The 16,930-nt window shown below is 31.3% G+C and overlaps 1 protein-coding gene across 1 annotated transcript; it reads left to right on the top strand.

Moving 5' to 3' along the window:
• Positions 1–13,549: 13,549 nt before the first annotated feature.
• On the top strand, positions 13,550–15,291 carry LOC142228854 (uncharacterized). Its single transcript, XM_075299379.1, has 3 exons — positions 13,550–13,903; positions 13,957–14,121; positions 14,668–15,291. Exons 1-3 carry the CDS (start codon positions 13,613–13,615, stop codon positions 15,289–15,291), a joined length of 1,080 nt encoding a protein of 359 aa, XP_075155494.1. The 5' UTR covers positions 13,550–13,612.
• Positions 15,292–16,930: the final 1,639 nt, after the last annotated feature.

Here is a 16,930-nt window from a genome sequence, read left to right as displayed (position 1 = left end):
AATTTTATTTCTATAGAAAATTTTGTCAAAATTTTATTTCTATAGAAAATTTTGTCAAAATTTTATTTCTATAGAAAATTTTGTCAACATTTTATTTCTATAGAAAATTTTGTCAAAATTGTATTTTTATAGAAAATTTTGTCAACATTTTATTTTTATAGAAAATTTTGTCAAAATTTTTTTCTATAGAAAATTGTGTCAAAATTTTATTTCTATAGAAAATTTTGTCAAAATTTTATTTTTATAGAAAATTTTGTCAAAATTTTATTTTTATAGAAAATTTTGTCAAAATATTATTTCTATAGAAAATTTTGTCAAAATTTTATTTCTATAGAAAATGTTGTCAAAATTTTATATTTATAGAAAATTTTGTCCAAATTTTATTTCTATAGAAAAATTTGTCAACATATTATTTCTATAGAAAGTTTTGTCAAAATTTTATTTTTATAGAAAATGTTGTCACATTTTGATTTCTATAGAAAATTTTGTCCAAATTTTATTTTTATAGAAAATTTTGTCCAAATTTTATTTCTATAGAAAATTTTGTCTAAAGATTATTTCTATAGAAAATAGAAAAAAACTACAACAAAATTTTATTTCGATAGAAAATTTTGTCAAAATATTATTTCTATAAAAAATTTTGTCAAAATTTTATTTTTATAGAAAATTTTGTCAAAAATTTATTTCTATAGAAAATTTTGTCAAAATATTATTTCTATAAACAATTTTGTCAAAATTTTATTTCTATAGAAAATGTTGTCAAAATTTTATATTTATAGAAAATTTTGTCCAAATTTTATTTCAATAGAAAAATTTGTCAACATATTATTTCTATAGAAAGTTTTGTCAAAATTTTATTTCTATAGAAAATGTTGTCACATTTTTATTTCTATAGAAAATTTTGTCCAAATTTTATTTTTATAGAGAATTTTGTCCAAATTTTATTTCTATAGAATATTTTGTCAAAAGTTTATTTCTATAGAAAATTTTGTCAATTTTTTTTCTAAAGAAAATTTTGTCAATTTTTTTTTATAGAAAATTTTGTGAAAAGTTTATGTCTATAGAAAATTTTGTCAAAATTTTATTTCTAGAGAAAATTTTGCAAAATTTTATTTTTATAGAAACGTTCTATAGAAATATTATTTCTATAGAAAGTTTTGTCAAAATTTTATTTCTATAGAAAATGTTGTCACATTTTTATTTCTATAGAAAATTTTGTCCAAATTTTATTTTTATAGAGAATTTTGTCAAAATTTTATTTCTATAGAATATTTTGTCAAAAGTTTATTTCTATAGAAAATTTTGTCAAAATTTTATGTCTATAGAAAATTTTGTCAAAATTTTATTTCTAGAGAAAATTTTGCAAAATTTTATTTTTATAGAAAATGTTGTCAAAATATTATTTCTAAAATTTTGTCCAAATTTCATTTCTATAGAAAATTTTGTCAAAATTTTATTTCTATAGAAAATTTTGTCAACATTATATTTCTATAGGAAATTTTGTCAAAATTTTAGTTCTATAGGAAACTCAGTCAAAATTTTTGTTCTATAGAAATTTTTGTTAAAATTTTATTTCTATAGAAAATTTTGTCAAATTTTTATTTCTATAGAAAATTTTGTAAATTTTTTTTTTCTATAGAAAATTTTGTCAATTTTTTTTTCTATAGATAATTTTGTCAAAAAATTTTTTTTTATAGAAAATTTTGCCTATATTTTATTTCTATCAAAAATGTTGTCAAAATTTTATTTCTGTAAAAAATGTTGTGAAAATTTTATTTTTTGTCAACATTTTATTTCTATCGAAAAATGTCAATAAATTCACAAAATCACTTATAATTGAAATAAGTAATAGACTTCCCGCAAATATTTTAATATTTATAATTTAATACTCAAGAGCATTTCTATATTTAATGTCGACAAATTTATTTTGTCCCCTGCGAAGGTTTGTTGTTTCTTGTGTTTCTTTGCTGATCAATTTTAAGTGATTGGATATGTTTTGTGATGGGAATTGGGGTGTTAGAAAATATAATAATATTTTTGGTGCCTTTTACTATCTTTCAAACGTAATTAAATCGAAACGGAATCTTGTACTCGCCAAATTCTCTTGGGTAAAGAAATGAGAACACAAATTAAGAGCATTCCGTGCAATGAACTCTACAAAAACAATTTCTCCTATTGTGATAGAAATAGATATTTGTACCCGTAATTTGGAGAATTTTGCTAAAATGGCCACACTGCAAAAATGCTAAAATGACCACACTGAAAAACAGTTCTTCCAAAAAACAAAAACAACAACAACGTTTTGTAAAGAGTTCATGTTGGCTGAACGAAAATACGAGTATGAAATGTTGCGATAATTGAGAATTTAATATTGATAAATAGCTAGCTGCTAACAGAACAGTAATGATTTTGGCGGGATTTTTTCTACCATTTTCATGGAAAAAGAGAGCGGAAATATTTTTGTATATAATGTAAACGGAAAGTTGCAAAATTGTGCAAGTAAATTGAAGCTTAAGTTATCCGAAGCTAAAGCAAGCAAAGAATTGGGATGGAAAAAATATTCTAGAATGAAACACAGTCTCTATTATTCAAAAAATGTCTGAGAATAAATATTTTTTTATACCCTCCACCATAGGGTGGGGGGTATATTAACTTTGTCATTCCGTTTGTAACACATCGAAATATTGCTCTAAGACCCCATAAAGTATATATATTCTGGGTCGTGGTGAAATTCTGAGTCGATCTGAGCATGTCCGTCCGTCCGTCTGTTGAAATCACGCTAACTTCCGAACGAAACAAGCTATCGACTTGAAACTTGGCACAAGTAGTTGTTATTGACGTAGGTCGGATGGTATTGCAAATGGGCCATATCGGTCCACTTTTACGTATAGCCCCCATATAAACGGACCCCCAAATTTGGCTTGCGAGGCCTCTAAGAGAAGCAAATTTCATTTGGTTTGGTACATGGTGTTAGTATATGGTCTCTAACAACCATGCAAAAATTGGTCCATATCGGTCCATAATTATATATAGCCCCCATATAAACCGATCCCCCGATTTGGCTTGCGGAGCCTCTAAGAGTAGCAAATTTCATCCGATCCGGCTGAAATTTGGTACATGATGTTAGTATATGGTCTCCAACAACCATGCAAAAATTGGTCCACATCGGTCCATAATTATATATAGCCCCCATATAAACCGATCCCCCGATTTGGCTTGCGGAGTCTCTAAGAGTAGCAAATTTCATCCGATCCGGCTGAAATTTGGTAAATGATGTTAGTATATGGTCTCCAACAACCATGCAAAAATTGGTCCACATCGGTCCATAATTATATATAGCCCCCATATAAACCGATCCCCCGATTTGGCTTGCAGAGCCTCTAAGAGAAAACAATTTTCATCTGATCCGGCTGAAATTTGGTATATGGAGTTAGTACATGGTCTCTAAAAACCGTGCAAAAATTGGTCCATATCGGTCCATAATTATATATAGCCCCCATATAAACCGATCCCCCGATTTGGCTTGCGGAGCCTCTAAGAGAAGCAAATTTCATCCGATCCGGCTGAAATTTGGTACATGGTGTTGGTATATGTTCTCTAATGACCACGCAAAAATTGGTCCACATCGGCCCATAATTATATATAGCCCCCATATAAACCGATCCCCAGATTTGACCTCCGGAGCTTCTTAGACGAGCAAAAGTCATCCGATCCGATTGAAATTTGGTACGTGGTGTTAGTATATGCTCTCTAACAACCGTGCAAGAATTGGTCCATATCGGTCCATAATTATATATAGCCCCCATATAAATCGATCAGATTTGTCCTCCGGAGCCTCTTGGAGGAGCTAAATTCATCCGATCCGGTTGAAATTTGGAACATGGTGTTAGAGTGTGGTCTCTAACAAACACGCAAGAATTGGTCCATATCGGTCCATAATTATATATAGCCCCCATATAAACCGTTCCCCAGATTTGATCTCCGGAGCCTCTTGAAGGAGCAAAATTCATCCGATCCGGTTGAAATTTGCAACGTGGTGTTAGTATAAGGCCGCATATAACCATGCCATAATTTGTGCATATCGGTCTATAGTTATATATAGCCGATCTCCAATCACACAAAAATTGGTCCATATCGGTTCATAATCATGGTTGCCACTCGAGCCAAAAATAATTTACCAAAATTTTATTTTTATAGAAAACATTGTCAAAATGTTATTTCTATAGAAAATTTTGTAACAATTTTATTTCTATAGAAAATTTTGTCAAAATTTTATTTCTATAGAAAACTTTGTCAAAATTTTATTTCTATAGAAACTTTTTTTCCAAATTTTATTTCTATAGAAAATTTTTTCCAAATTTAATTTGTTGTTGTTTTTTATTGCAGCTTAAAACCATACATTGACTAAACTACAAGTGTAGCTTAACCAACAGAGGAAAAGAATGTTTGTCAAATTTATTTGGGCAAAGCCCTATAGACTGCAAGATGGTTGGATGGACGCACGTTTCGGAATTACCACATTCCTCATCAGCATCCTCTACTTGCAGCAAAACTATCAACCAATTATCAGAATAAATTCAGGCAGTTTATTAAACCCAACAAAAAACCACACTTGAACCCTCCGAAAAAAGGTTTTACATTGATAGCCGGCTTATGCCGAAATAAATTCGAAACAAACATATCTCTTTTCCTATGCCACTGTCAAATCATCGATTTGAATTCACATTAATTTCTATAGAAAATTTTTTCCAAATTTTACTTTTATAGAAAATGTTGTCAAAATTTAACTTTTTTCAAAATTTTATTTCTATAGAAACTTTAAACTTAATTATATACGTATTTAATCGGTCTTTTTTAGTTTAATATATAACACGAATGGACTATGTGGTATATATTACGGTGTTAGGAAGTTTTAAGATACCTTGCCATCAGCAAGTGTTACCGCAACCCAAGTAATTCGATTGTGGATGACAGTCTTCAGTAGAAGTTTCTACGCAATCCATGATGGAGGGTACATAAGCTTCGGCCTGGCCGAACTTACGGCCGTATATACTTGTTTCTATTAATATGTAGGAAATAACTTATAAAGGTACCAGTACTGAAAATTACTGCCAGGAAAAAAATTAAAACCATTAACAATAAATTGTCGTATAATGGAACAGCATTTATATTATTTCAAACCCGTTTGTTTTATAATTTACTAAATCTAACATATATGTTCAGTATAATCAATCAATGTAAATCTAACATATATTTATTCGCTTATAACTCACCTCAAACTCGCCGTTTATATCAATTCTTAATATATTCTATAGAATTCACTTTTGTTTTTGTTAATATCAAATACCGAGCAACGGAACACAAAACAGAAATACACACATAAATTCACACACATTTACACACAAAAATGATCAAGGCTCAACAACGGTGACACTAAATATAGACCGAACGAGGCCAGTGTAGAAACCGAACTAACAACGTTAAACAATGTATGGGTTGGTGGTGGATACCATGCAAAAATACTTTTTAAATAAATAAGGAGACTGAGCGGATATGGATCTCTACTCCAAAAAAATGGAAACGGAAATTTCCTCTCCTAAATTATTGAGAGGCTCTCTTTTTCCAACACGAGAGCCAGTGTTGCCATGTTGGGGGTTTCCCCCCCCCCAAATTTAGGGGTTTTTTACACGTTTAGGGGGATTTTTAGGGGTAACATTTATTTGGGGGGATTTTTGGGGGTAAAAAATTATTTTAGACCCTATAAAGTGGAGCAATTCTCAACAAAATTTAGAACAATTCTGGCATGAATTTGAAAAAAAAATGAGGGAAGTCAACCCATGTTCTTAAATACAATCAAGTATGTTAAGCAATGACATTATGTTTTAAACGCATCTGTTGAAGGATCATTTTTAATATTTGATACAATTAAAAACAAATTAAGAAATGGTATTGTAACATTAAATTATTGGTCTCATAAATTCACGCCTACAATTTTGGCGAATAATGTATATATTTACTGAACTTTAATTTTTGTTTATTTTTATACCCTCCACCACTACTGTGGTACAGGGTATAATAAGTTTGTGCATTTGTATGTAACGCTAAGAAAGAAAAGTCTGAGACCCATCGTTTAGTATACCGATCGTCTTAGAATTAAATTCTGAGTCGATTTAGCGATGTCCGTCTGTCTGTCTGTCCGTCTGTCTGTCTGTTGATGTATTTTTGTGTGCAAAGTACAGCTCGCAGTTTTAGTCCGATTGTCCTAAAATTTGGTATAGGGTCCTGTTTCGGCTCAAAGACGATCCCTATTGATTTTGGAAAAAATCGGTTCAGATTTAGATATAGCTGCCATATATATTTTTCACCGATCTGGTCATAATTGGCGTGTATATCAACCGATCTGCCTCAAATTCCGTACATCCGAATATTTTATGAGTCTCGAAAAACTTGCAAAATATCATCAAAATCGGTTCAGATTTAGATATAGCTCCCATATATAGCTTTCGCCCGATTTACACTCATTTGCCCACAGAGGCCAATTTTTTGCTCCGATTTAGTTGAAATTTTGCATAGGGAGTAGAATTAGCGTTGTAACTATGCATGCCAAATTTGCTTGAAATCGGTTCTGATTTGGATATATCTCCCATATAAAGCTTTCGCCCGATTTACACTCATATGACCACAGACGCCAATTTTTAACTCCGTTTTAGTTGAAATTTTGCACAGGGAGTAGAATTAGCATTGTAGCTATGCGTGCCAAATTTGGTTGAAATCGGTTCAGATTTAGATATAGCTCCCATATATATGTTTTTCTGATTTCGACAAAAATGGTAAAAATACCAACATTTTCCTTGTAAAATCGCCACTGCTTAGTCGAAAAGTTGTAAAAATGACTCTAATTTTCCTAAACTTCTAATACATACATATCGAGCGATAAATCATAAATAAACTTTTTCGAAGTTTCCTTAAAATTGCTTCAGATTTAAACGTTTCCCATATTTTTTTACTAACATTGTGTTCCACCCTAGTGCATTAGCCGACTTAAATTTTGAGTCTATAGATTTTGTAGAAGTCTATCAAATTCTTCCAGATCGAGTGATATTTAAATGTATGTATTTGGGACAAACTTTTATATATAGCCCCCAACACATTTGACGGATGTGATATGGTATCGAAAATTTAGATCTACAAAGTGGTGCAGGGTATAATATAGTCGGCCCCGCCCGACTTTAGACTTTCCTTACGGGTTTTTTACTAACATTGTGTTCCACCCTAGTGCATTAGCCGACTTAAATTTTAAGTCTATAGATTTTGTAGAAGTCTATTAAATTCTGTCCAGATCGAGTGATATTTAAATGTATGTATTTGGGACAAACCTTTATATATAGCCCCCAACACATTTGACAGATGTGATATGGTATCGAAAATTTAGATCCACAAAGTGGTGCAGGGTATAATATAGTCGGCCCCGCCCGACTTTAGACTTTCCTTACTTGTTTATTTATATTATTTATATTTTATAAGCCGTTGTTTTAATTAATTTGAATTGACAAATTTATACATTGAATTATATTGTTTTGTCTGCCCTTTATATTGATATACATTTTATTATTATACCCATAGAAAAATTACTTTCCTCATGAACGAAATTTTAGACAAATAAACCCGAATTTGTGAATAGTAATGACGTTATCTACTGATTTTTATTTACTTCCGAAACTGCAGGATTTTTTAACGAAATTTGGGACACCTTTTTGGCTTATTAACATTCTTAAATTTTTTGGGGGTATTTGAAAAAAGTCTAGACCAATTAAGGGTTTTTTTCTTAAGATTTGGGGGGAAGAATCAAAAATCACCTGGCAACACTGACGAGAGCATAAAATATGGAGAAAACCATAGACCCTTTAATACATAGATGATCCACTATTCTCTTTAAAAAAAATGTGTCAGTTCCAAAAATTAATTTTCTGACATTTCGTTTTGATTTTTTCGTAAAGAGTCAGTCCCAAACATTAATTTTCGTGCATTTGCTTTTGTGTTGTTCGTAAAGAGCAATGCTGCTCAAAATTAAATTTCGTATTTTCGCGATTTTGGTAACAATTTTTTGTTCAAATATGAACTTTTAATATATTAATTTATTTATAAATCCTCTGTTGCATCATACACGTTCTAATTTTGTGTAAAATTGGCAAACTACAATAAGGAAAACGAAAGAGATTGTAAGCGTGCTCTTATTTTTCTCGTTTATTCTTAATCTTCGGAACTGTCAAAAATAGTTTGACACTCATGGCTCATCTATCTAAAGTCTATAGTCTATGAAGAAAACAAATATTTCGTAATCAATGGTGCCTCTTTAGTGTATTTTCAAAATAAAAAGCACCAACTTGGTGCTTTTCGGCGTTTCCTTTTAGTGCTTTTGGTGTTTTTGAATCCACAAAAATACTTAATATTAATATAAGAAATATGCTCCCTTCAAATATTATAATATTGGAGACTACTTTCATACTTAATGTCGACAAATTTATTTTGTCTTCTGAAAAACATATTTTGAAATTTGTCGAAGAATTCTGATCAAAATGATTGAATAAAATTGAAATATGTAATTAAAAATATAAAGCTGTGTACTTGAAATAACTTACAGACAGATTTTGGATAGAGGTTAATCATTTTAAAAATGAATCAAATCAATAGAATTATAAGATGATATAACCGTGTCTGTCTGGCTGTCTGTTGTAATAACGAATGTTGTAATCATGAAGCTATCGTGCTGAATTTGTGCAGAAAATCGTCTTTTGTCTGCAGGCAGGTCAAGTTCGAAGATGGGCTATATCGGTCCAGGTCTTTATATATTCCCCATATAAACCAACCTTCCGATTTGGGGTCTTGGAATCAGTAGTTTTTATTTGCCTGAAATTTGAAATCTAGAAGTATTTTAGGACCATAAAGATGTGTGTCGAAAATGGCGTGTATCGGTCCATTTTTTGATATAACCCCCATATAGACCGATATCCCGATTTTACTTCTTGGGCTTCTAGAAATCGTAGTTTTTATCCAATTAGAAATCTAGAGGTATTTTAGGACCATAAAGAGGTGTTGAATATATTGTTTATCGGTACAGGTTTGATAAAGCCCCCTCATAACCCGGCACTCCGATTTGGGGTTTAGATTCTAGAATCTCCATATAGAACGGTTTCATTTCTTGAGGGTATAGAAGGGTATAGAATGTAAAATTTCCAGATTTTATTACTCGTAATCATTTAAATAATGGGTGATAAAAATCTACAGATTTTAGATCAAGGCGTTATTTAATCTTTTTCTTGCACACTTATGATTCCTCTAAAACTCAAACAAAAATTGTTCTTATAAATCCAGGATCTGATCTAGTCTTCATACCCTGCCAGCATTTCAATGTTCCATTTCATCCTCATCGCTACCACAGACTCGTAAGTGACACTGCAACAATCGCCAATTGTGATAGTATTTTGCCATCACTATTCGCATGAAAGTATTTTGCCATCACTATTGTTACAAGAGCCATTTTATATTTTGTGAAACACCAAGCGCAACTGGCTTATTATAATTTATTTCAATGAAAACGAAAATAAAGTGCTGAAAACATAGTTATTACGCTAAAAATTGTGAAAAGTAAATTGGTGAACAATTTTTGACTTTCCGAATGGAATAAAGTGATAGTGTTTAAAATATTTTTCCAGACACGCTGCCTCCATTGGGAATAAAAGCACTGGCTGATAGACGCTACAACATGTAACTTGCAACTTGTAACTCAACATCAATCTTTTATTAATGCATAAAAATATGTTAAATGTGATGTGATAGTCGTATAAATGTTATATTTATGAGAATTTATAAATGTTTAATAAGATTAATAAACATCTAAACAATCGTGCTTTACTTGACCACAATGATTCTTTTACAACTATCTTAAAATGCACTTTCTCTGATTGCTTGAAGGGACCCTTATTGGCGTCCTTCTAAATGTATCCAGAAGGACACCTAATAATTGTACTCATGCGATACTTTTTTGTAGTAACTTGGCGTGGTACAACTTCTCAATAGTGACGGCGCTTTTCCGAGGAGTTTTAGATATCGTATACGACTGTTTTCGACGTAGTGGGGATTCTCCGAAGCGCCCTCAAATTCAAAAAATGTTGGCAGGGATAGACCGATCTCCCAGTTTTACTTCTTGGGCTTCTAGAAATCGTAGTTTTTATCCAATTAGAAATCTAGAGGTATTTTAGGACCATAAAGAGGTGTTGAATATATTGTTTATCGGTACAGGTTTGATAAAGCCCCCTCATAACCCGGCACTCCGATTTGGGGTCTAGATTCTAGAATCTCCATATAGACCGGTTTCATTTCTTGAGGGTATAGAAGGGTACACGGATGAAAAAGACTGTTTTTCATATGTTTGGCTATAAACATTATATGTTTGGAACACAAATTTTTAAACACAATATTTTTGAGTGCAAGAATATAATGTTCATAAACTAGCATAACATGTTTGGGACATATATGTTAATATGTTAGAACATATTATGTTTGGGACATAAAATGTTTGTAAGTATAATATGCTTGGATGCAAACATATATTAATTTAGAAATAGCCTATAAACATATATGTGTTTAGTAGCTTGGAGCGCTATTTAACAGGGAGCGATATTGAATTAAGTTGGTGGTTGTTGCTTGTTATTACAAAATTAACATTTTATTTTTCCTTGGGCAATTGATCAGCTACTTCTTTGATCCTTACAAACTGTGTGGTCCGGCAAAAGGTAAAATTAAAATAAAAAAAAATCATAAAATTGAATAATTTCTTCTACAATGTTTGTATTACAGAAAAAGGAGCTAAGAACTAAAAAATCTCGTGGTGAGGGTGTATAGAATGTAAAATTAGATTTTTATTTCTCGTAATCATTTAAATAATGGGTGGTAAAAATCTACAGATTTTAGATCAAGGCGTTATTTAATCTTTTTCTTGCACACTAATGTTTCCTCTAAAACTCAAGCAAAAATGGTTCTTATAAATCCAGAATCTGATCTAGTCTTCATAGGTAGAATTTTTAAATATATCTTCGGGAAGCATATTGGTTGAACTGATCTGCTTGGGAGAATACTTGTCATAAAACCACCTGAAATTCTATATATTATCAAGTAACCCGCTACGACGAAGAATTTTCAAATGAAACCATTATATTTGATTCATGGTGGTGGGTATTTAAGATTCGGCTCGGCCGAACTTATTGCTGTATATATTTATTTTTGAAATAAAATTAGAAGTAGTAGTATGTCTCAATACAATTAATTATTTAATTCATATCAAATGTAGACTAAAATAACAAAATGGTTACTGTTTTTATTGTCAAATTCCAGATAAAATTTGTTTAAGAATTAATTCTAACGAAACATATACATTATTTTTCCCAGGAGATGAAGAACAAAATTATATAACATTATGTGATGATATTTTTAATTATATTTATATTCAATTATATTTAAATTGGTGGGAAATGGGGTATTAGTAGTTGTAATATATTTTTGGTGCTTTCGGCACATTCGGCAGTTGGCATCACTGAAGCTGATAGACCCCAACAAACACAAGGATGAGCATTTTCGTAGGTAACGCCATATCAATTTGATAGTGTATCCCATCTTCAACATTAGTTCAAATGGCCTTGCATATTGGTTGGCTTCACTCATAGAAAAAAGTCTGCAAATAACAGCAGTCGATGTCTGCTGTTATATTTTTGTACTTCAGGGCCTAATGAACAATAAATTATAAATTTTTTAAGTTATAAATTTTTCCCCAAAGCATATTTAAGAACCAAAAGTAATTTTTGGTATATTTTTGCACTGTAACATACTTACAAGCTCATAAATACGATCAGCAAACATTTTGTTTGCTGTTATGCCGCAAATCGATAAATATTCAGATTTTTAATCAATTAGTATCGATTTTCATAAAATATTGTTTTAATTATGTTAGGATAAGTTGATATTTTTATTTGTTTCAGCCAAAACAAAACATGATTTAGTGTAGTCGAGCTTAAAAAATAGCAGGAAATGTTTGCTATTTCAGCAAACAGTTACTGCTGTCCCTTTTTCAGCAGACTTTCTGCTGTTTTAGCAGACTTTTCTGCTGTCCCTACTAACAAATTTCTTTGCGTGTTCAATAAATTTTCCAATGGGTTTGAAGCATTAAATTTAAATTTAGTTTGAAAAGTTGTTGCTACTCTGTTGAGAAATTGTTGCTAAAGCCTAGTACTAAGATCACGTTTTCGCACGAAAAACTGTTATACTCCATATCAAAAACGTTAGCGCGGAATAAATACGAAATCTTTGTTTTGAGTATATTCAGACATATATTTATACAACCCTGGATTTTTCGCACGAAAAAATAGGCAGGCATATTATTTCGCATAAATAAGGTAACATCCCTGGGTTTGAGATCCTATATACGGAGATAGATGAAGATATTCGTTTTTCGCAGAAACGAACTTAGTACTAAGCATAACGTGTGGAATCCCTGCCAACATTTTTTGAATTTGAGGGTGCTTCGGAGAATCCCCACTACGTCGAAAACAGTCGTATACGATATCTAAAACTCCTCGGAAAAGCGCCGTCACTATTGAGAAGTTGTACCACGCCAAGTTACTACAGAAAAGTATCGCATGAGTACAATTATTAGGTGTCCTTCTGGATACATTTAGAAGGACGCCAATAAGGGTCCCTTCAAACAATCAGAGAAAGTGCATTTTAAGATAGTTGTAAAAGAATCATTGTGGTCAAGTAAAGCACGATTGTTTAAATGTTTATTAATCTTATTAAACATTTATAAATTCTCATAAATATAACATTTATACGACTATCACATCACATTTAACATATTTTTATGCATTAATAAAAGATTGATGTTGAATTACAAGTTGCAAGTTACATGTTGTAGCGTCTATCAGCCAGTGCTTTTATTCCCAATGAAGGCAGCGTGTCTGGAAAAATATTTTAAACACTATCACTTTATTCCATTCGGAAAGTCAAAAATTGTTCACCAATATACCTTTTACAATTTTAAGCGAAATAAATATGTTTTCAGCACTCCATTATCGTTTTTATTTAAATAAATTATAAGAAGCTAGTTTTGCTTGGTTTTTCACAAAATATAAAATGGCTCTTGTAACAATAGTGATGGCAAAATACTTTCATGCGAATAGTGATGGCGAAATACTATCACAGTTGGCGATTGTTGCAGTGTCACTTACGAGTCTGTGGTAGCGATGAGGATGAAACGGAACTTTGAAATGCTGGCAGGGATTCTACTGTTGAGGGTAATATCTGTATTTTGTTGAGAACGCGATTTTCTCAACAAATTCTGTAATTGAATTCTAAGCTAATTCTTTGAAAAAATGTTTGAAAGCCTATTGAATATAAGCATTTCTCCGATGCCTGTGTTTATTGGGACATTTGTCCACTTACTATGAGAGAATAAAAATCTCTTTTCCACTAGATTCTCTTTGTGTAACATAAACAAACATGAACTGAACATACCTTGCCGCAAACAAATACTTGCATTTTTCCATTGGACGCAAAATCTTAAATGGAAATGGGTGATTACCGAAACTATATAAAAATTGGAGAAATACTCAGATCCCCAGTCGAAGTGGATAATCAGACGCAATATATTTTAAAATGCACACAATGTATTGACATGTATATAGAGCTGGAATCCTTTGTGTTTCCTTGTTTGGTGCACAAGGAAACTGAAGCAAAAAATGGATTGAAACTTGAAAATGAAGATGAAATAAGATGTGATGTGGAATCTTATGACGATTGTGATACCAAAGCTTATATAGAATCAGCTGTAACTGTAAAAGAAGACAATGGTGTGGTATGTTGTACTATATATGTTAATGGTATAGATTTGACAATGTTCCCATTTAGGATCCTCTAAGTTTGCTTGAATCCAACATTTCGGATGTAATGGTAGCCGCACCGAATATTAGTCAAGCACCAACATATTATCAAGAAGAATCATCAATCGATGAGGATGGTTCCGGCCAATTTTTAGATGCCTCAAATGAGGAATACGAAGGAATGGGTACACAGGTAATATTTGAAGGTTCATCTTCTAGATCCAACAAAAAGAAAATATAAGTAACGTAACATTCTGATTTGAATTAAAGTCAAAAATATAACTATATATAGTAATAGTGAAGTTATTTAGTTGTATTGTAATTATGCATGCATAGAAATTACCCACTGCCCATACTAACATACCCTAAACACTGTGAACTGTAATATATCATCTTACTAAAAATCACATTTCTATTTGCATTACAGGCCGTTTCCATTCATTATTTATCAATACAATATAATATTTTAAATTTATTTGTATGTATTTTATTTTTTGACCGTAGTCAAAATGATAAACGATGACGTTAGTGTACAAAAAATAAGGATAACTTTCCAGGGTTAAAATTAAATTTTAATTTCTAATAAGGCATTCAATTTACACTTCCAAAATCCTCTAACAACATGTCCACTGCCATTTGTCTTATATGGGGAAAATATATAATTTTCCATTATAATATCATTAGGAAAAGAAAAGCTATCGTACTACACTGTTTTAAGCATACTTCTCTTTCTTTGCAGACCCACAAACCCAAGGATATTGCAACACCTAAATTTATCCAGAATTTTATTAAATCCGAGGAGAATATACGAACATTTATGGAAGCCTATAAATTACACTCGCATTTATTGAATTCAAAAGAACCACATTTAGGCCAGACGAAAAAGCTGCATCAAAAGGGAGTTTTACAAATTAAAGCGGAAATAAATAAGAAATTAAATTTGGAATTAACAAATAAGCAAATTTCACGTCTAGTGCTATACATGAATCGGAAATTCAAAAACAATTTGGAACCCACACATATGACTAATGATCCAGAAACCAGTAAGGAGAGTGAATCGACAAAGTCCGAACAATATCGTTTGGGACCCAAACACTTATTACAAGTGCTACCTATCTATGAACGTTTTCCTTTTCTTTGGAATAGTGATTTAATAGAATATTGTTGCAAAAATCAAAGGCGAGAAGCTTTAGCCCAAATGCTAATCGCTGTAAACCAAGAAATGGGCTTGCATGAGGATGCAGAATCCCTGAACCTTTATATACTTTATATTCATAATCGATTTGCCAAAGAGAAACGGAGACAATTGAGAAAGTCAAAAGTCGAGATCACGGATCCCCAATACAATGATGTGTTTGTATGATCATGTGGGCCCTTTTCAATGTTCCGTTTGTGGTTATGAGCCGAAAAATCCATTAACTTTTAAAGTTCACAAATCCAAGCATGATGCCGACTTACTTCCTTTACAATGCTCACTTTGCAGCAAAGGTTTCAAAGTTCTTGGTACGTATGTTTTACATGCGAAAAGGCATATGGATGACTTGGAGGAAGAATGCAAAGAATGTGGTAAGAAATTCATAAATGCCTTTGAACTAAAAGTTCATATGCGATGTCACAATGGCATAAAGCCTTTCTGCTGTGAAATTTGTGGTATTTCATTTCGACAGATACAAACCTTTACCATTCATAAGCGTAGCCATGAAAAGAGATATTTGCACACTTGTCCCACATGTCCCAAGGGATTTTACAGTAAAGGTAAATTAGACGATCACATACGATCTCACAAACAAATACGTGAGTTTGTTTGCAAAACATGTGGCAAAGCTTTTATTATGAAGAAAACATTACAGCAACATCAAGCTGTCCACGAGGATGTAAGAAAACATTTATGTTCGCTATGTGGAAAGTCCTTCAAACTTAAAGTGGGGTTAAGCCAGCATATGAAAACACACGGTAGAAATTCCACTAAATTAAAAAGCGAGGAAGTAAAATAAAATGTTAAAGTTGTAAATAAAAAGTCTGCAATATTTTATTTTAATTTAAAATAATACGACGTAATTTTAATATCAATGCATATATACGGGAGTCGTCTGATAAGAACTTTGCCTATAAAAAAATCAAACATTTTTGAAACTTCATGATTTATTTTCATTTCAACTTGATAACTATTTTTTACCCTTTCTGAAAAAAAAGGTTTCCACATACGTATAAAATAGACCGGCGGTGATTCTTCCAATTGATATTTATGTAACATACTATTAGTGATAAGAGAATACAGTGATTGCGGTAAGCTTTTCGTTACCAAATGTAAGCGCGGCGTGTAGAATTGCAATCAGAATTTTTCGACGTTTTTAAAATTTGGAAAAGTTGACTTTGAATTTTCAAATCTTTTCAAAATTTGGAAAAGTCGACTTTTTCAAAATTTTGGAAAAGTTTACATTATGAATGTTCGACTTCATTTCATTTTTATTTACTTTGAAAAGTTTACATTGAATTTCGACTTTTTCAAATTTTAGAAAAGCTGACATTTAGAATTTTCGACTTTCTTATCGAATTTTTATCTTTTTGGAAAAATTGATATCGAATTTTTGACTTTTTTTAAATTTGGAAAAGTCGAATTTTTGAAAAGTCTACTTTTCACAATGGACTGTATAGTCTAAGTGAGTCTGAAACTTAATCGGGCAGCCACTTTAACCTAACCTAACTTTTCAACTTTATTAAAAATTGGATGATTTCAATTTTTCGACTTTTTAAATTTTGTAAACAGTCGACATTTGGAATTTTAGATTTTTATAAATTTTGGAAAAAACAACATCTCCAATTTTTTACTTTTTGGAAAAGTCGACTTAGAATTATCGACTTTTTTCAAAATTTGGTAAAGTCGACTGTTTTTCAAAATTGACAAAAGTTGACTTTTCGACTTTTTGGCAAGGTTGACTTCGAATTTTCGAATTTTTGCTAACGTTGACTTCGAGTTTTCGACTTTTTCAAATTTTGGAACA

This window comes from Haematobia irritans, chromosome 3 (assembly GCF_050003625.1).
Source record: "Haematobia irritans isolate KBUSLIRL chromosome 3, ASM5000362v1, whole genome shotgun sequence".
NCBI lineage: Eukaryota > Metazoa > Arthropoda > Insecta > Diptera > Muscidae > Haematobia > Haematobia irritans.
The sequence above is the reverse complement of the archived record's forward strand: the minus strand, read 5'-3'. Positions and strand labels throughout refer to the sequence as shown.